The sequence below is a fragment of the Somniosus microcephalus genome, chromosome 4, assembly GCF_052327205.1.
Source record: "Somniosus microcephalus isolate GS21.2 chromosome 4, FLI_Smic_1.0, whole genome shotgun sequence".
NCBI classification, from domain to species: domain Eukaryota; kingdom Metazoa; phylum Chordata; class Chondrichthyes; order Squaliformes; family Somniosidae; genus Somniosus; species Somniosus microcephalus.
The window spans coordinates 160,123,139-160,142,920 of NC_140990.1; the positions used below are offsets into that span (position 1 = coordinate 160,123,139).

General features: G+C 50.8%; 1 protein-coding gene across 2 annotated transcripts in view; it reads left to right on the forward strand.

Moving 5' to 3' along the window:
- LOC147119963 (T-cell-specific surface glycoprotein CD28 homolog) overlaps positions 1-7,199 on the forward strand; it is a 100,475-nt gene extending 93,276 nt beyond the window's left edge. The window contains exon 4 of one of the 2 annotated variants that reach the window (XM_085985414.1): positions 4,367-7,199. In XM_085985414.1, coding sequence (XP_085841540.1) covers positions 4,367-4,477 — 111 coding nt within the window. In that variant the 3' untranslated portion in view covers positions 4,478-7,199. Of the gene's footprint in view, positions 1-1,961; positions 2,928-4,366 lie in introns of those variants that run through there. The other variant, XM_085985413.1, reaches the window with a different exon arrangement.
- The last annotated feature ends 12,583 nt before the right edge of the window (positions 7,200-19,782 follow it).

Sequence of the window (19,782 nt, forward strand, 5' to 3'; positions counted from 1 at the left end):
ACTAACTACACATACTTGGGCTTAAAAATCAGTTCTATGGGAAATTTTCATCTGGCTGTGAATGAACTGAAAGAGAAAGCAAGAAGGGCTTTCTATGCCATTAAAAAATCAATCCAAATAGAAATCCCAATTAGCATTTGGCTCAAAATGTTCAAATCAGTAATTGAACCAATTGCACTCTATGGCAGTGAGGTGTGGGGACCGCTAACACAACAAGAATTTGCAAAATGGGACAAACACCCAATTGAGATCCTACATGCAGAATTCTGTAAAAGTATCCTCCGGACTCAAAGGAAAACCGTAAACAATGCATGCAGGGCAGAACTAGGCCAATATCCATTAATAATTACTATCCAAAAAAGAGCCACCAAATTTTGGAAACACCTAAAAATGAGCAACCCCCACTGCTATCATTACGAAGCCCTGAAATGCCAAGAGAGGATCATAAAGAAGAATACCCTCAGTCAACTAGTCCTGGGACTCAGTGAAGTAACCACTAACACTACTAACAATAACCAGCTCCAGGACAGTGACATCGTAGCACAAAGAATTCAACCCAACACAATTGTCACTAAGCAAAAGGAAAAATATCTGTCATATTGGGCAGAAACAACAAAAACCCAAAACAAACTCAATTGCTACTTGGCCCTAAACAGACAATACAACATGGCTGAATACCTGACCACGGTAAAAGATAGCAAATTGAGAAAAACCTTGACTATGTACAGACTTAGTGAGCATAGCCTGGCAATCGAAAAAGGCAGTCACAGACAGACCTGGCTGACAAGAGAGAACAGGATATGCTGTCAGGGAGCGGTGGAGACAGAGATGCACTTCCTCACAGCTTGTGGAAAATATCAGGGCATAAGGGAGAATTTCTACCCAAAATTTACAAAAATATGCCCTGAATTCAGAAATTTGAATGACAACCAAAAACTCCCATACCTACTAGGGGAACAGAGAAATTGTGTAACCTTAGCGGCACACTATGTTACAGCTTGCCATAAACAGAGGGACAACCATTAAATCTAAGAAAAGAGTATATACAAATTATATGAATGTATATTTATACACTCAGGGATATATCTGTTTATACACTGTATGGATAGATCTGTGTTTATGTGTTCAACCATAAATGTTTTTCGATGCTTTGGCAACATAAGATGTACCTTGTCATCATCATGCCAATAAAGCGATTTGAATTGAATTGAAAAAATAGAGTGAGAGACAGAGAGAGAAAGAGAGACAGAGATAGAGAGAGAGAGACAGAGAGAGCGAGAGACAGACAAAGAGCGACAGAGACAGAGAGCGAGAGACATAGAGAGAAATAGAGACAGAGAAAGAAAGAGAGAGAGAGAGAGAGCGAGAGACAGAGAGAGAAAGAGAGATAGAGAGAGAGAGAGAGAGAGAGTGAAACAGAGAGAGATAGAGAGAGAGAGTGAGGCAGAGAGAGAGGTACTGGAGAAGTTCCAAGGAGCCAGGGCCTGTTTCTGGAACCTCCTGCTCCCCACAGAACCTGGACCATCTCCACGGAGGACAAAGTTGGCAAGAAACAGAGACCGACATGGACAGCCACCCAGCCAAGAGGAGACTGGTGGGCAGCTTCTGCTCTCCTCCGCTAACCCATTGTCAGCACAACCAAGGACAAACTCATTCCTTCAGCCGTCAAACCCAGATCACTCCTGGCACAAACACAACCATGGAATGAAACCCCAGGGAGGGCCCTCACAAGTACTGCGCGCAATGATTTCAAACAAAGTAGACAGGAATATAAACTACTGAAAATGAATTGAGAGCATCGATCTCACCTTTCACACTCACACACCCTGCTCCCTGCTTCTCTCCAGCCCCCTCCCTCTCTTCTCGCAGTTCCTCGTGCTCTGCCCTTCCTGTCTGTCTCTCCGTTGTGTTTTGTCATGTTAATGTGTTTCTCCGCTCTGTATTCGATTCCCCCTCCACAGCCTCTTGGTGCCGCCGCTTGCATTCTCAGGATGAAGGAGGCGGTCGACATGAAATGTGAACTGATTCACAATTCTGACGAGCCCGCTACTGCTACGTGGACTGGCCAGCGCTGGGAGACAGGCCCGAGGCAAGGCAAGTACGTCCGAGCTGGATTCTACCACTCTCTCAACCCTTCGAACCATCTCCTCACCCCCCTCCCCCTGAAAACAGGCATTATTAATAATCATTCTCGGGATGTGGGCATCAGTGGCAAGGCTGGCATTCATTGCCCATCCCTAATCGCCCTTGTGAAGGTGGTGGTAGGCCTGAGTGGCTCACTGGGCTGCTTCAGAGGGCAATTAAGATTCAACCACGTTGGTGTGGGTCTGGAGTCACCTATAGGCCCAGACCGGGTAAGGACGGTAGGTTTCCTTCCCTAAAGGACGTTAGTGAACCAGATGGGTTTTAATGACAATCCGACAGATTCAGGGTCACTTTTACTGAGACCAGCTTTCGATTTCCAGAATTTTTATTGAAATTCTCCAACGGCCACGGTAGGATTTGAACTCATGTTCTCTGGATTACTAGTCCAGTAATATGACCACCATGCTACCATGCCCTACATGTATGTCCTACTCCTTTCACAAGCTTGCTGCTTTCTCTCCTTTCCCTTCTGCTGAAGCTCACGTCTTGTGTGCGGGATTCGGTTCCTCAGGCTCCAGCCCATCCCCCCGTCTGGGACATAAATGAAATGGCCCGACTCCACCAGAGCTCAGACAGTGAGTGTCGACAGATGACACCACCAGACATCATGGCCAGCCCCAACCTCACACCCACAGACATTTCCCAGGAGGGGCACCAATCAGGAGCAGGAAAGTTGTGTGATTTCCTTCCTCCCTTATGTCAACAAGAGGTGTTGAGGCCAACTGTATGGTTTATGTGCCTCAGTACCACACGGGGCAGTGCACTCGCACACTCAGCCATTGTACCCGCTTATTACCCATTTTTTAAAATGATTTGCTCCCTTAAGCTTCCTGCTTATTAGATCACTCCAGCCCATTAACAGCTGGCTCACAAATCTGTTTCCCTCTACATAGACCCTGTTCCTCTTCTGCTTTCCAGGCAAGTTCATTCTGCTCAGTGACGCGTGGTGAATTGGTACATGACCTTTGGCTAACCTCCATCGTTATATGGGCCTGGTGTGCAGATATCTGTAGTACTTTAGTAAGGTCTTTCTGGCTACATTTTAAAATTACCTTTTGTATTTTATAAGAATAGTGTTGGAGATGTACCTCTATTTGAAAGATGAATGCAGAAGTGCTTGCTCGATTTTGTAGTCATGGCTTTGCCCATAGTTTGTCTGGCTTTGTTCAAAATTCAAAGATCCTGCATCTTTACAACCCTAAAAGACTTTGGACCCAAGAGGCTATGGAGAGAAACTAGGAACTGTAAAGAAGCAAAGAGATTTGGGAGTTCAAGCACACAAATCATTAAAAGCCCGTAGACAGGAACAAAAAGAAATCAAAAACACTAATGGAGTGTTGGCCTTTATCTCAAGGGGGGGAGTGATGCTTCAGTTGTACAGAACACTCTGGTTAGACCCCATCTGGAGCATTGCGTTCAGTTCTGGGAAATTTCCTCAGGAAGGATATATTGGCCTTGGAGGGGGAGCAGCGCAGATTCACCAGAATGATACCGGGGCTAAAAGGGTTAAATTATGAGGACAGATTACATAGACTAGACTTGTATTCCCTTGAGAATAGAAGATTGAGGGGTGATCTGATCGAGGTGTTTAAAAGGTTAAAAGGATTCAACCGGGTAGATACAGAGAAATTATTTCCTCTGCTGGGAGAGTCCAGAACAAGGGGCATAACCTTAGAATTAGAGCCAGGCCGTTCAGGGGTGATGTCACACAAAGGGTAGTGGAAATCTGGAACTCTACCCCAGGAAGCTGTGGATGCTGCGTCAAGTGGAGCTTTCAAGACTGAGATTGATAGATTTTTGTTGGGTCAGGGTATCAAGGGATTCGGAGCTAAAGCAGGAAAATGGAGTTGAGGTCTAGGTCAGCCATGAATGGTGGAGCAGGCCCAAAGGGCTGAAAGGCCTACTCCTGTGCCTAAGTTCCTACTCAATCAGACCGATTGTAGCGCCTCTACCCCCAGCTGGGACCACCCGACTCACCACAAACTGCGGAGTTCTGACAAGGGCTCAGTTCTACACTGGGCGAGGGCCTCTTAAGCTTGTCTTTGATATAAAGTGCCAGTTAAAAGTCATCAACCCTTGTTCCAAGATGGCGGAAGAGGATGGGGATCTGCTGTTCAACAGTCTCTTGGGGCTAAAGAACAATCCCCAGCACAAGTTGCTGCCATGTTGATTGGAGCTACCCAGATTTACAAAGGCTTTCTTTATCTTTTATCTTTTTTAGCTGTTGAAAAAGAACCAAGAAGAACAGAACAATGAATATGTGAACATGGAGCCTCCCAAACACAGCTCCGGTAGAAAGCGAAGGAACCAAACAGGCTACTACTGCACATAAAGCCCGCCAGGAATGAAGAGATCTGAGCGAACCCAGGAAGGTCCCCCGTGGAACGCACCCCTCTGCCTCCTCCCCACTTCCCTCGTTGAGTTGATGGAAAAGCCACTAATGGACTTCGGCTGTAGATTTAACTCTCTCCGTGTTTGTCGTACAGTGCAAGCTTGTGCAGAACTGCAGCGCACCAGAAACACACGCACACAAAGGTACAACACAACCCCAGCGGAACCTCCACCACACAGAGCAGAGGGGGATGGACAAATCCTGCCAGAGGCCTAGGCCTTTGTGCAGTTCAGTGAGGCCCTTCCACATCCGCCACTACAGCAAACGCCAGACCGTGTTGTATTCCCTCAGTACGAGCATTTCAAAAGCAAATTAATGTCAGAGTGGCAACCCTGTTATTTGAGGCTGAAACTCCCCCTTTCAGGGTATTTTCTCCCCTTCTTTCTTGATATCCCTTCCCCCCCCGCCCCTGTCCCCCACCCTGCCATTACACCATCTGTGGGTGAGCTCCTGGGCGGGCAGCCCCTCGAGCCCAGACATCTTCAGTCAGTTACTACATGGGTTGAGAAAGACTCTCTCCAGTTTCTCTCTTTCTTTCTCTCTCTCTCTCCTCTCCCTCCCTCTATGTCTGTTCCACTCCCCCTCTCCATCCCCTCTCTCTCTCTCTCTCTTCCCCCTCTCTCTCCCTTACCGCTTTCTCTCCTTCTCTCCCTCTCCCTTGCCCTCCCTCCTCTCTCTTTCTTTCACTACCTCTCTCTCTCACCCCTCAACCTTCTATTCTCAAGGGAATACAAGCCAAGTTTATGTAACCTGTCCTCATAATTTAACCCTTTTAGCCCCAGTATCATTCTGGTGAATCTGTGCTGGACTCCCTCCAAGGCCAATATATCCTTCCTAAGATGCGGTCCCCAGACTGAATGCAGTGCTCCAGATGGGGTCTAACCAGAGCTCTGTACAACTGAAGCATAAATTCCCCCTCTTTGTGTTCCAGCCCCTTGAGATAAAGGCCAACATTCCATTAGCCCATTTTGCTCCTGTCTACGGGCTTTTAATGATTTGTGTGTTTGAACTCCCAAATCACTTTGCTCCTTTACAGTTCCTAGTTTCTCACCATTTAGAAAATACTCTAATTTATCCTTTTTGGGTCCAAAGTGGATGACCTCACACTTGCCCACATTGAACTCTTGCCATAGTTTTGCCCACTCACTTAGTCTGTCTTTGTCCATTTGCAACTTCCTGCTACCATCTGCAGTACTTCCTGTCCCCCCTAACTTAGTGCCCCCTGTGGTACAATATCCACCGAACACTCACTCACATGAAGATTGACCAACCAGAGGGCATTGGCCAGCTGTGCAACTACACCCCAGAAGAGTCAGTGCTTTCAGGAGAGGAGGGAGGATAGCAAATAGAAAAAGGGGAGAAAAGTAAAGGAATCTTAGCCTCGAGAATAGAAATATCTTCACAGGAAGGCCTTTCACACTCAGACACACTCAGACACAGTCACCAGCACAAGGAGACATGATCATCATCAGAGTGAGGTCTGCTTGAGCTCAATTTCAAGCTGTGTTAATATAACTGACCATTACCACAGTGTGTGTGAGCATGGGTGTGTATGTGTCCCTGTGGGAGTGTGTCTGTCTCTCTCTGTGCGTGTGTGTTTCTGTCTGTATGTCTATGTCTGTATGTCTATGTCTGTGTGTCTCTACGTCTGTGTGTGTGTCTATGTATGTATGTATGTGTCTATGTCCTGATTACTTTCATTTTTTCTTATTCCTGAGAACTGATACAAATGTCAACAGAAGCACTGTCTGTGTGTGCCTGCGCGTGTGCCTGTGTGTGACGTGTGTGTCTGTGGGTATCTCTGTGTGTCTGGGTATGTCTGGGTATCACTGTGTCTGTGATGTGTGTGTCTGCGGGTATCTCTGTGTTTGTGTGAAGCCTCACCAAAACTGAGAATTTAAAAAAACTCCTTCTGAACAGTACAAAGCATAAAAGTTATTAGCAGTCTGTGAATACAGGAATGGTTGAGTAGTATATTTGCATGCTTAGAAATAATCCACTTTTTACAACAGGTTATTGCAGGGTTTTATATCAGGATTTTCACTATCTCAAACTCTGTGTTGCTCGAATGTTGCTCCCCAGAATGCTGCACCATGGAGCAACAGCCACTGCTCCTCACACCAAGTCCCAGTTTCTCAATGTGCCACATACAGACATACAAAATTGAGAGTCAGGCAAAGACCAGCTGGTCCATCAAGTCTGTCCCAAAACAGGTTGCTCCGAGGGAAGTCGGGCTCTTGCTCACACAAATAGGGAGGAAGGAATGGTCCTTGCCCAACAGGCCCCAGGAAAACTCCACTTCAGAACAGCCTCACACTGGACAGCAACCGGAGCAGAGAAGGAACAGTTCTGAACACCAGCTCCAGGGACACCCAGCAATCTGGGCAATGAATGGAGGTTCAGAGACACAGGCAGTCACTCCAGCAAGGCCTTTGCCCAGCGATAGTACCAGTAGCTGTAAATTACTTGCTCTCTTCTCCAGCCAGAACACTCAATCTCCTGCTAACAACTAGCGTGTTTGTGTTATAATTGCCAATTTTACATGCCTGTTTCTCCACATTCAAATGATTGTAACATTGGACTCGCTCTATCAGGACTGTAAATTCAATGATTATCCGACTTCATGTGCTAAATAATAAATGGATCCTTGGCTTTAGCAAAACTCCTCTACTTCTTCAGTCTGCTCACAATATGCAGGTTCTCGAACCCAGGAGATGAGGAGACTGGGGAGCAGGTGGTGCAACCAGACAGACATGGACACCACAGCCACTGGGATTGCAACCCAACCCAGACACATGGGTTGAAAGTCTCACCATCCCGCTGCCTGGAAGGGTCCCCATAGGAAATTAAATCAAGCTCCGAATGAGCACACACCAATAGAGCCGCCCCAAATTCAGCAATAAATTGCCAATCTGAGAGGGCAGAGGATGAGAAATGGAAAATGTCGCACATGATGGGACAGTGTAAAGGGAGCTTTACTCTGTATCTAACCCGTGCTGTACCTGCCCTGGGAGTGTTTGATGGGACAGTGCAGAGGGAGCTTTACTCTGTATCTAACCCGTGCTGTACCTGCCCTGGGAGTGTTTGATGGGACAGTGTAGAGGGAGCTTTACTCTGTATCTAACCCGTGCTGTACCTGCCCTGGGAGTGTTTGATGGGACAGTGTAGAGGGAGCTTTACTCTGTATCTAACCCGTGCTGTACCTGCCCTGGGAGTGTTTGATGGGACAGTGTAGAGGGAGCTTTACTCTGTATCGAACCCGTGCTATACATGCCCTGGGAGTGTTGACATAGAAACATAGAAGATAGGAGCAGAAGTAGGCCATTCGGCCCCTCGTGCCTCTTCCGCCATTTAATGAGATCATGGCTGATCGTCCAAACTCAGTACCCTGTCCCTGCTTTCTCCCCATATCCCTTGATCCCTTTAGCCTTAAGAAATATATCTAACTCCTTCTTGAATACATTTAACGAATTGACCTCAACTGCCTTTTGTGGTAGAGAATTCCACAGGTTCACCACTCTGGGTGAAGAAATTCCTCCTCATCTCTGTCCTAAATGGCTTACCCCTTATCCTTCGACTATGACCCCTGATTCTGGACTCCCCTGCCATCGGGAACATACTTCCTGCATCTAGTCTGTCTAGTCCTGTTAGAATTTTATAAGTTTCAATGAGATCCCCTCTCATTCTTCTAAACTCTAGCGAATACAAGCCCAATTGACCCAATCTCTCTTCATACGTCATTCCTGCCATCCCAGGTATCAGTCTGGTGAATCTTCGCTGCACTCCCTCCATGGCAAGAACATCCTTCCTCAGATAAGGCGACTAAAACTGCACACAATACTCAAGGTGTGGTCTCACCAAGGCCCTGTACAACTGCAGCAAGACATCCTTGCTTCTGTACTCGAATCCTCTCGCTATGATGGCCAACATACCATTTGCCTTCTTAACCGCCTGCTGCACCTGCATGCTTACCTTCAGCGACTGGTGCACAAGGACACCCAGGTCTCGTTGCACTTACCCTTTTCCCAATCTATTGCCATTCAGACAATAATCTCCTTCCTGTTTTTGCCACCATAGTGGATAACCTCACATTTATCCACGTTATACTGCATCTGCCATGCATCTGCCCAATCACCCAACCTGTCCAAATCATACTGGAGTTTCTCTGCATCCTCCTCACAGCACACACGTCCACGCAGCTTTGTGTTGTCTGCAAACTTGGAGATATTACATCTAGTTCCCTCGTCCAGTTCATTAATATATATTGTGAATAACTGGGGTCCTAGCACCGATCCCTGCGGTACCCCACTAGTCATTGCCCACCACTCGGAAAAAGTACCTGCCCTGTGAGTGTTTGATGGGACAGTGTAGAGCGAGCTTTACTGTGTATCGAACTCATGCTGTACCTGCCCTGGGAGTGTTTGATGGGACAGTGTAGAGCGAGCTTTACTGTGTATCGAACTCATGCTGTACCTGCCCTGGGAGTGTTTGATGGGACAGTGTAGAGCAAGCTTTACTCTGTATCTAACCCATGCTGTACCTGCCCTGGGAGTGTTTGATGGGACAGTGTAGAGCGAGCATTACTCTGTATCTAACCCGTTCTGTACCTGCCCTAGGAGTGTTTGATGGGACAGTGTAGAGCGAGCTTTACTCTGTATCTAACCCGTGCTGTACCTGTCCTGGGAGTGTTTGATGGGACAGTGTAGAGAGAGTTTTACTCTGTATCTAAGCCATCCTTTACCTGCCCTGGGAGTGATTGATGGGACAGTGTAGCGGGAGCTATGCTCTGTATCTAACCCGTGTTGTACCTGCCCTGGGAGTGTTGATGGGATAGTGTAAAGGGAGCTTTACTCTGCATCTAACCCGTGCTGTACCTACCCTGGGAGTGTTTGATGGGACAGTGTAGAGGGAGCTTTACTCTGTATCTAACCTGTGCTTTACCTGCCCTGGGAGTGTTTGATGGGACAGTGTAGAGCGAGCTTTACTGTGTATCGAACTCATGCTGTACCTGCCCTGGGAGTGTTTGATGGGACAGTGTAGAGCGAGCTTTACTGTGTATCGAACTCATGCTGTACCTGCCCTGGGAGTGTTTGATGGGACAGTGTAGAGCAAGCTTTACTCTGTATCTAACCCATGCTGTACCTGCCCTGGGAGTGTTTGATGGGACAGTGTAGAGCGAGCATTACTCTGTATCTAACCCGTTCTGTACCTGCCCTGGGAGTGTTTGATGGGACAGTGTAGAGCGAGCTTTACTCTGTATCTAACCCGTGCTGTACCTGTCCTGGGAGTGTTTGATGGGACAGTGTAGAGAGAGTTTTACTCTGTATCTAAGCCATCCTTTACCTGCCCTGGGAGTGATTGATGGGACAGTGTAGCGGGAGCTATGCTCTGTATCTAACCCGTGTTGTACCTGCCCTGGGAGTGTTGATGGGATAGTGTAAAGGGAGCTTTACTCTGCATCTAACCCGTGCTGTACCTACCCTGGGAGTGTTTGATGGGACAGTGTAGAGGGAGCTTTACTCTGTATCTAACCTGTGCTTTACTTGCCCTGGGAGTGTTGATGGGACAGTGCAGAGGGAGCTTTACTCTGTGTCAAACCCGTGCTTTACTTGCCCTGGGAGTGTTGATGGGACAGTGCAGAGGGAGCTTTTCTCTGTGTCAAACCCGTGCTTTACTTGCCCTGGGAGTGTTGATGGGACAGTGCAGAGGGAGCTTTTCTCTGTGTCTAACCCATGCTGTACGATGAATGTGGCTCCTATTATCTCAGAGCAGATTGATCTTCTTGAAGATGTGCTGTAGACCTGATATTTGACAGTCTGCCACGGATGTATATTACGAACATATGAACAATAATGGACAGGTATAGACCCTACGCTCCAAGCAGCTTGTCCCACACAATTGTGATACCTTGTGTATCATACACTCTCCACTCCACCTAAAACCATGTGATCTCCTGGGAGAGGTGAAAAAACAGATAAAAGCCCAGGCCAATTTGGGGGGAACAAAATCTGCGAAATTCCTTTCTGACCCATCTAGGCATTCAAAGCTAGTCCAGGAGTTCACTCTGGCCCTAAATTTCCTGAATTACCTACCTTTTGTAAAAGATGATGTCGCCAGAAACAGGTCCAGCTCTCGCTTAAAGGAACTCAGCGAGCCCGCGTCCACCGCACAAACTGGCTGCCTGTTCCAGAGATCCACTATTTTCTGGGAAATGAACCGCCTCCTGACCTCTAACCTAGATCTACCCTTGTACAACTTAAATTTATGACCCCTGGTCCTCCTTAATCTATTTAGTTGGAAGAAACTATCAACTGGAACACAATCTATTCCCTTCATTATCTTATAAACCTCAATCAGATCACCCCATAGTCTACACTTCTCTAAAGTGTAGAGTCCCAACTCTTTTAGCCTATCTTGATAACTAAGATGATTTAAACTGGGAATTAGTCTTGTGGCCCTCCTCTGCATCCTTTCCAAAGCCTCAATATCATCCACCATGAGAGGAGACCAAAACTGGATACTGTAGTGTATGTAACCGTTCCACCTTTAAGAGAACTATTTTAAGGGTTGCGCTACTTTATCTTGGCTGCTGTATACTGTAATACCGGTGGTGACCACACCGGTATATAAGTGCTGTGTAATGATTTATTGGGCAGATTCGCCCTGACCTTCAACCAGTAAAGTCCTGTTAAAGTTTACTCTTGTGGTCTGTGTAGTAATTTGCAATATAACACACAGACTTAACAATGGCGACGAGTTCGATCTTACCCTGCAGCAGAGATACATCCAAGGCAGTTTAACGGGCGTCGAGAGGAGGCATCCGCCCTCATCATTCTGCTGAGAAAAGACTCGGGTCTGCAGAGCAAAGGAAGAAGGAAGAATTCTGACACGAAGCCTTCCATCAGCAACAGGCAGTGATCATCCCTCTATCACGGTGGTGGTAAGCCGATCAGCGACGAGCAGCAAGTCGGCCACGTTGACTGTGAGTAGGGGAGAAAATAAAACAAAAAACAAAAAAAAAAACAGAGGATATAAGGGCGGAGAACTCGACCAAGGCCAGGGAAAAGAGCCGGACAGAAGTCGGGGCCAGAGGCGCTGAGACTGGGGCAGCGTAGGGCACGGAAGCCGCGGTGAAAGTGGGAACGCAGCCGGTGTGAGAGACCGGGCTACAAGCGGGCTGGGAGACGCAACAGCGTCGAGAGGCAGCTCGGCCGCGACCGGTGGAAAAGGCCGGGCAGCTACCGAGGCCGCGAGGCGCAGCGACCGGGACAGCGTAAGGCGCGGGAGAAAATAGCGGGCTGGGAGACGCAACAGCGTCGAGAGAGAGAGCTCGACCACGACCGGTGAACAAGGCCGGGCAGCTACCGAGGCCGCGAGGCGCAGCGACCGGGATCGTAAGGCGCGGAAGAAAATTTTAAAAAAAACCACGGAGAACTCAGCCGCAGCCGGGGGAGAAAGAACCGGACTGCAGGAGGGGCTGGGAGGCACGATTTGAAACCGCTGGGGGAGGGCGAACGCAGCAAATCGGCAATCGCCATTACAGCCAGCGGGGGAGAAAGGCAAACGCGGGAAGCCGCCATTTTCGGAGGCGGGGGAAGAAGTCGAGCGCGGGAAACCGCCATTTTGTAAAAAAAAAAGAGAAAATAATAATTCTTTTGTTTCTCAAGAAGATCGCGAGGATGCCTAAACATGGTAACATCAACGATTTCGATTCCGATGTTGAAGATTGGGCCACGTATGTAGAACGCATAGAGATATATTGTAAGGCAAATAAAATATCAGATGAAGATAAAGCACTAACCTTACTAAACTCAATGGGTGCGAAGACATACGGGCTATTGAAGCATCTTCTATCACCAGCTAAACCGGCGGATCAGACTTTCGCTAATATTGTTGCTGTCCTGAAGAATCATTTGAACCCCACACCGCTGATGTTAGCGGAACGATTAAAATTTTATGCGAGAACGCAACTGAAAGAGGAAAGCAACGCGGAGTATTTAATTGAACTGCGCAAGCTAACGAAATACTGTCAGTTTGGGGAAAGCCTGACAGAGGCACTGAGAGACAAATTCGTGTGTGGATTGTCGAAAGAAGGAACACAAAAGCGGTTGCTTGAAGAGAATGATCTTACACTTGATAAGGCTGTCACTATTGCAGCATCGCACGAAGCCGCAGCGAGAGGCACCGCGGAAATGCAGCGGAAGGCAGCGGTACTCAGCGTAGATCAAATGGCTTCGGGTACAACGAAATGTTATCGTTGTGGGAAGAAAACACACGATCAGAACCAATGCCGGTTTAAAAACCAGGCATGTAGAAAATGTGGCAAGCTTGGTCACATAGCTAAAGTATGCCGGTCAGGAAAGAAGACCAGCAACAAAAAGTCACCACAGGAAAAGTGCAGAAAGGTACATAAGGTGGCTGAGAAGAGTTCGGATGAACAGAATTCGGATTCAGATTCCAACAGCAAGGAACTGGGTAGTCTGAGAATTCACAACGTGAGTAAGGAAGCTGACCTACAAACTATCTGGGTCACACTGCAGATAGCAGGAGTCCAACTGAAGATAGAATTGGACACCGGATCGGCGTTGACGGTCATGAATAAGCAAGATTACAAAAAGTTATTCAAACATATTCCCCTACGGGATACGGAGATAGTATTGCAGACATACACGGGGCAAAAAGTATACCCCATCGGAAAGATAAAAGTCAAGGTGATACACAAGGGCAAAGAACACCAAGGAATGGACTTATATGTACTACCTGAGGGAGGTCCACCACTTCTGGGACGGGAGTGGATCAGGAAAATAAATATGGACTGGTACTCCCTAAACGCAATAACAGTAGATTCCGGAAAAAAAGATGTCAAACCTGAACGATTGTCCAGAATATTGGATGAGGCTAAAGAGGTGTTCCAACAGGGACTGGGGACACTGAGAGGAATTAAGGCAAAAATCAAGATTGCAGAACATGCAAACCCAAAATTTTTCAAAGCCAGACCGGTACCGTATGCGATACGACCTGCTGTGGAAGCTGAGCTGGAAGGGCTGGAACGTTCAGGAGTACTGTCTAAGGTGGACTGGAGTGAGTGGGCCACGCCCATTGTGCCCGTCATGAAGCGTTCATCGAGTAACAAGCCAGGGGAACCGGGGAAGGTCCGCATCTGTGGAGACTTCAAGATCACAGTTAATCCGGTGCTTCACACGGTGCAATATCCGCTTCCGCGGATTGAGGATATCTTTGCTTCATTGTCTGGTGGGAAACGCTTCACCAAGATAGACCTGGCGCAAGCGTACTTACAGATGGAAGTTGAGGAAGAGTCGCGCCAGTATCTCACAATCAGCACGCACAGAGGCTTGTATCGATATAATAGACTGGTTTTTGGAGTGGCTTCGGCTCCGGCAATTTGGCAGAGGGCCATGGAGCAGGTATTACAGGGAATTCCAAGCACTCAATGTTACTTGGACGATATCCTGATTACAGGAGATGACGATGAGGAACACCTTGCAAATTTGAAACTGGTGCTCACCAGGTTGAAGGAATATGACCTTCGAGTTAATCGCCAGAAATGTGAGTTCTTTCAGGAACGGATCTCGTACTGTGGTCATATCATTGACCAGGAGGGGCTGCACAAGTCACCTGACAAGATTGAAGTGGTTGTGAAGGCTCCCGCTCTGGAAAATGTATCCCAGTTGAGATCGTTCCTAGGGTTGATTAACTATTACCATAAGTTTCTGCCAAATCTATCCACGGTGCTGCACCCGCTGAATGCTCTTTTGCAGAAAGAAGTACCATGGAAGTGGAGCGAGGACTGTAAGAAGGCCTTTCGCAAAAGCAAGACATTGATCACCTCAGAGGAAGTGTTAGAGTCATAGAGTCATAGAGTAATACAGCACGGATAGAGGCCCTTCGGCCCATCGTGTCCGTGCCGGCCATCAAGCCCTGTCTAATCTAATCCCATATTCCAGCATTTGGCCCGTAGCCTTGTATGCTATGGCATTTCAAGTGCTCATCCAAATGCTTCTTAAATGTTGTGAGGGTTTCTGCCTCCACAACCCTTTCAGGCAGTGAGTTCCAGACTCCAACCACCCTCTGGGTGAAAAAGTTCTTTCTCAAATCCCCTCTAAACCTCCCGCCCTTTACCTTGAATCTATGCCCCCTAGATATTGACCCCTCTACTAAGGGAAAAAGCTCCTCAGTATCCATCCTATCTATGCCCCTCATAATTTTGTACACCTCAATCATGTCCCCCCTCAGCCTCCTCTGCTCCAAGGAAAACAAACCCAATCTGCCCAGTCTCTCTTCATAGCTGAAGCGCTCCAGCCCTGGTAACATCCTGGTGAACCTCCTCTGCACCCTCTCTAACGCGATCACATCCTTCCTGTAGTGTGGCGACCAGAACTGCACACAGTATTCCAGCTGTGGCCTGACCAGTGTTTTATACAGCTCCATCATAACCTCCTTGCTCTTATATTCAATGCCTCGGCTAATGAAGGCAAGTATCCCATATGCCTTTTTTACCACCTTATCCACCTGTTCCGCCGCCTTCAGGGATCTGTGTACTTGCACACCCAGATCCCTCTGACCCTCCGTCTTGCCTAGGGTCTTTCCATTCATTGTGTATTCCCTTGCCTTGTTAGTCCCCGCAAAGTGCATCACCTCGCACTTTTCCGGGTTAAATTCCATTTGCCACTGTTCCGCCCATCTGACCAACCCATCTATATCGTCCTGCAGACTGAGGCTACCCTCCTCACTATTTACCACCCTGTTGAGATACCGCGGCAAACGTGGGAGTCGAGACCAGAGCTATTGAAAACACAACTGCTTTATTCCAACCACATGACAAACAGGAACTAGAAAAGCCCGCGCATCCACTTAAATACTTCCCAGACAGGAAGTGCTCCCGGCAGCCTGTCCCTGCGGGAAACAAGTTGCTGGAGGAAAGGGCCCCCGGCTGGGGGCTTCTGCTTAGACTGTCTGTGCCGCCGTGAGCGGATTATGTCCAGTGGTGGCGTGTCGCCACAGAGCTCCCCCCAGAATCCGCTTAGGAGGAGTGGACGAGTCGTGACGGTGGTCTAATGGTTCTGCCGCAGCGGCTCTGAGTGGTCACCGGTCTGGTTGGTTGGGTCGGGCGGTTCGCCGCCGGCTGTGCTGGCTTGGCGGGGGGACGGCCTCTAGTTGGAGGCTGGGCCACGGGGACCTGTTCCCCTGGTTCTGTGTGTGCTGGTTTGAGCCGGTCGATGGAGACTGTCTCGACCCTGTCGCCGAGTCGCAGCTTGAAGACCTTGTCCCCGGTTTGTAGTAGCTCGTACGGACCGTCGTACGGGGGTCGCAGGGGCCCGCGGTGCGCGTCATGTCGCACGAAGACGAAGCGCGCCTGCTGTAAATTTGGCGGGACGTGAGGTGCGAGTTCGCCGTGTCGGTTGACCGGAAGTGGGGTGAACTGCTGAGCGGAAGAGAAAGAGTCGAGCCGCTGCTGTTCGGCCAACCAAGGCTTGGTAGGCTCCGGAAGGAATTCGCCTGGGACGCGCAGCGGTTGTCCGCAGACTAACTCCGCTGCCGAGGACTGGAGGTCTTCCTTGACCGCGGTGCGTAGGCCGAGTAGCACCCACGGTAGGCGGTCAGTCCAGGTACTGTCCTGCAGGCCGGCGCGGAGTGAGGCCTTGAGTGACCTGTGGAAGCGTTCACAAAGTCCGTTGGCCTGCGGGTGGTACGCCGTGGTGCAGTGGAGCGTCACCCCGAGGTTGCGTGCTGTGGCCGTCCAGAGTTCGGAGGTGAACTGGGCGCCTCTGTCGGAGGTTATGTCAGCCGGTACGCCGAACCTCGCAACCCAGGTGTTAACGAACGCCCTGGCGATGTCGGCTGTGGTGGTGGAGGTCAGCGGCACTGCCTCAGGCCAGCGTGTGTAGCGGTCGACCATCATGAGGAGATAAGTTTGGCCTTGCGATGGCGGCAGAGGACCGACGATGTCGACGTGTACGTGGTCGAAGCGGCGGCTGGGTACCTCAAAGTCTCCCAGGGGTGCTTTGGTGTGCAGCTGTACCTTAGCCCATTGGCAGGCGAGGGAGGAGGTGGCCCAAGTCCGAACATCTCTGCTGAGGCCGCGCCAGACAAAGCGCTTGGAGAGGAGTTTGACGGATGCACGGGAACCCGGGTGAGAGAGCCCGTGGAGCGCGTCGAAGACGCGGTGGCGCCAGGTCTCAGGGACGACCGGCCTGGGTTGGCCGAGTGAGACGTCGCACGTGACTGCCGTGGCTTCGGGCCCGTGCGCGACCTTGGCTAGGCGTAGCCCTGGCAGGCTGGTAGCCGCCGAGAGGAGGTCTGGGTCTGTGAGCTGGGCCGCTGCTAGTTGTGCGTAGTTGACCGCGAGGTGATTCACACAGACGGCGGGACGGGAAAGGCAGTCGGCGACCACGTTGTCTCTACCGGAGACGTGCTGAATGTCCGTAGTAAACTCGGAGACGGCCGCGAGCTGGCGTTGCTGCCTAGCGGACCAGGGTTCGGTGTGCTTGGCCATCGCGTATGTGAGTGGCTTGTGGTCCACATACGCGGTGAAGGGGCGGCCTTCCAGGAGGAACCTGAAATGGCGGACCGACAGGTGGAGTGCGAGAAGCTCGCGGTCGAAAGTGGAGTATTTGACCTCCGGGGGGCGCAGTTGGCGGCTGTAGAAGGCAAGTGGCTGCCACGCGCCATTGACCCACTGCTCGAACACGGCCCCGACCGCGTGGTCGGAGGCGTCGGTGGTGAGCGCGACCCGGGCATCGGCCCTCGGGTGCGCGAGCAGAGTGGCGTCGGCGAGCGCGTTTTTGGTGGCGTCGAAGGCGGCTGCCGTGTCAGTGGTCCAGGCTACGTCCATCTTGCCGAATTTTCCTTGGAGGGAGTCGTATAGGGGCTTCATGAGGGCTGTGGCTCTGGGGATGAACCTGTTGCAGAAGTTCACCATCCCGAGGAACTCCTGGAGGCCCTTGATGGTTATGGGGCGGGGGAATTGCTGGACGGCCTGCACCTTGTTGGGCAGGGGGACGGCCCCAGCAGGGGTGATGTGGTGACCGAGAAAATCGATCTCGGTTAGGCCGAATTGGCACTTCGCCGGGCTGAGGATGAGCCCGTGTTGGGCTAGGTGCCCGAACAGGATGCGAAGGTGTTCGAGGTGTTCCTGTTTGGAGGAGCTGGCCACGAGAATGTCGTCTAGATAGACGAATAGGAAGTTCAGGTCCCGGAGGACTGAGTCCATAAGGCGCTGGAAAGCCTGTGCTGCATTCTTGAGGCCGAAGGGCATCCTCAGGAACTCGAACAGGCCGAATGGGGTGATGACGGCCGTTTTGGGGATGTCCGCGGGGTGTACGGGGACTTGGTGGTAACCGCGCACCAGGTCGACTTTGGAAAAGACAGTTCGTCCGGCCAGTCGGGCCGAGAAGTCCTGGATGTGTGGCACCGGGTATCGATCGGGGGTGGTGGCGTCGTTGAGGCGGCGGTAGTCCCCGCAAGGGTGCCAGCCTCCGCCGGGCTTGGGGGCGATGTGGAGGGGCGAGGCCCAAGGGCTGCTGGAGCGGCGGATGATGCCGAGTTGTTCCATGTTGGTGAACTCGGCCCGCACGATTTCCAGCTTGGCCGGGTTGAGTCTGCGGGCGTGGGCAGAAACTGGGGGGCCGGTGGTGGGGATATAGTGTTCCACACCGTGCTTGGCAGCTTTGGCCAAAAAGGTCGGGTTACTGAGGGCGGGAAACTCAGCTAGGAGTGCCGAGTAGTCGTCCGTGGCTCTGGCGAGGCAGTAGGTCGTCAGGCCGGCCGAACGGGCCGGGGTAAAGGCGCCGGGGATGGGGGCCATAGTGTTGATGTCGACGAGGCGGTGCCTCGGAATGTCGACAAGGAGGCCGTGGGCGCGTAGGAAGTCGGCACCGATGAGTGGGCAGAGGACCTTGGCTGTGAGGAACTCCCAGCGGTAGCGGCGGCCCGCGAGGTCGAGCGTGACCATGCGGGTGCCATATGTGCGGATTTCAGAGCCGTTGGCTGCAGCCAGTGTGATACCCCGTGTGCCGCGTTGGATCTCGAGGGCGGAGGCGGGGGTGATGCTGTGCTGGGCCCCTGTGTCGCACAGAAATCGGCGGTTGGTTCTGTCATCAGTGACGTACAGTAGGGGCTCCTTCTGCCCCGCGGCCATCGCGGGGGCCGGTGCGGGGGGTGTTTGAAGGTACACGGTGGCGTGCAGCGTTGAGCCCTAGCGCCAAAACGGGTGTGGTAGTAGCAGTGACCCGGAGTGGTAGGGCGGTCGGGCCTAGCGGCCCGGGAAGACCGCGTGGTCGTTGCCGTGAGGTCGGGCGCGACGTCGCGAGCGGCCTGTGCAGAGAGCAGCCGGTCGGCCTTTTCGGCTATATCATTCAGGTCCGTGGAGTCAGACTCCACAATGAGCGGGCGGATGCTGGCGGGGAGCTGCCGAATGAAAAGCGTGCAAAAAAGGGCGCCGGGATTTTTGTTGTCTGAGAGGGACAGCATGTGGGAAAGCAGGTCTGATGGTGAAGCGTCACCAAGGCCGGGGAGGTCCAGGAGTTGACAGTGGCGCTGGTAAGAGGACGTTTGAAATTTTTTAAGTAGCGCAGCCTTCAGATGTTCGTACTTGCCCTCCGTTGGTGGATTCTGCAGCGCTGCCCAAACCTTGGGGACTGTAGCGTAGGTGAGCGAGGCGACGAGGTAGTCGTACTTCGTGGCGTCGACTGTAATGCCTTTCAGCCGGAATCTGGACTCAGCTTGAACGAACCAGGCTTCGGCGAGGTTCTCCCAAAAGTCTGGTAATTTAACCGTGACTGCGTTTGTATCCGCCATGCTAGCTTAGGATTCGTCCTGAGCGTCGGGGTCACCAGTGTTGAGATACCGCGGCAAACGTGGGAGTCGAGACCAGAGCTATTGAAAACACAACTGCTTTATTCCAACCACATGACAAACAGGAACTAGAAAAGCCCGCGCATCCACTTAAATACTTCCCAGACAGGAAGTGCTCCCGGCAGCCTGTCCCTGCGGGAAACAAGTTGCTGGAGGAAAGGGCCCCTGGCTGGGGGCTTCTGCTTAGACTGTCTGTGCCGCCGTGAGCGGATTATGTCCAGTGGCGGCGTGTCGCCACAACCCTACCAATTTTTGTATCATCCGCGAACTTACTGATCATACCCTTTACATTCATATCCAAGTCATTAATGTAGACCACAAACAGCAAGGGACCCAGCACCGATCCCTGTGGTACCCCACTGGCCACAGGC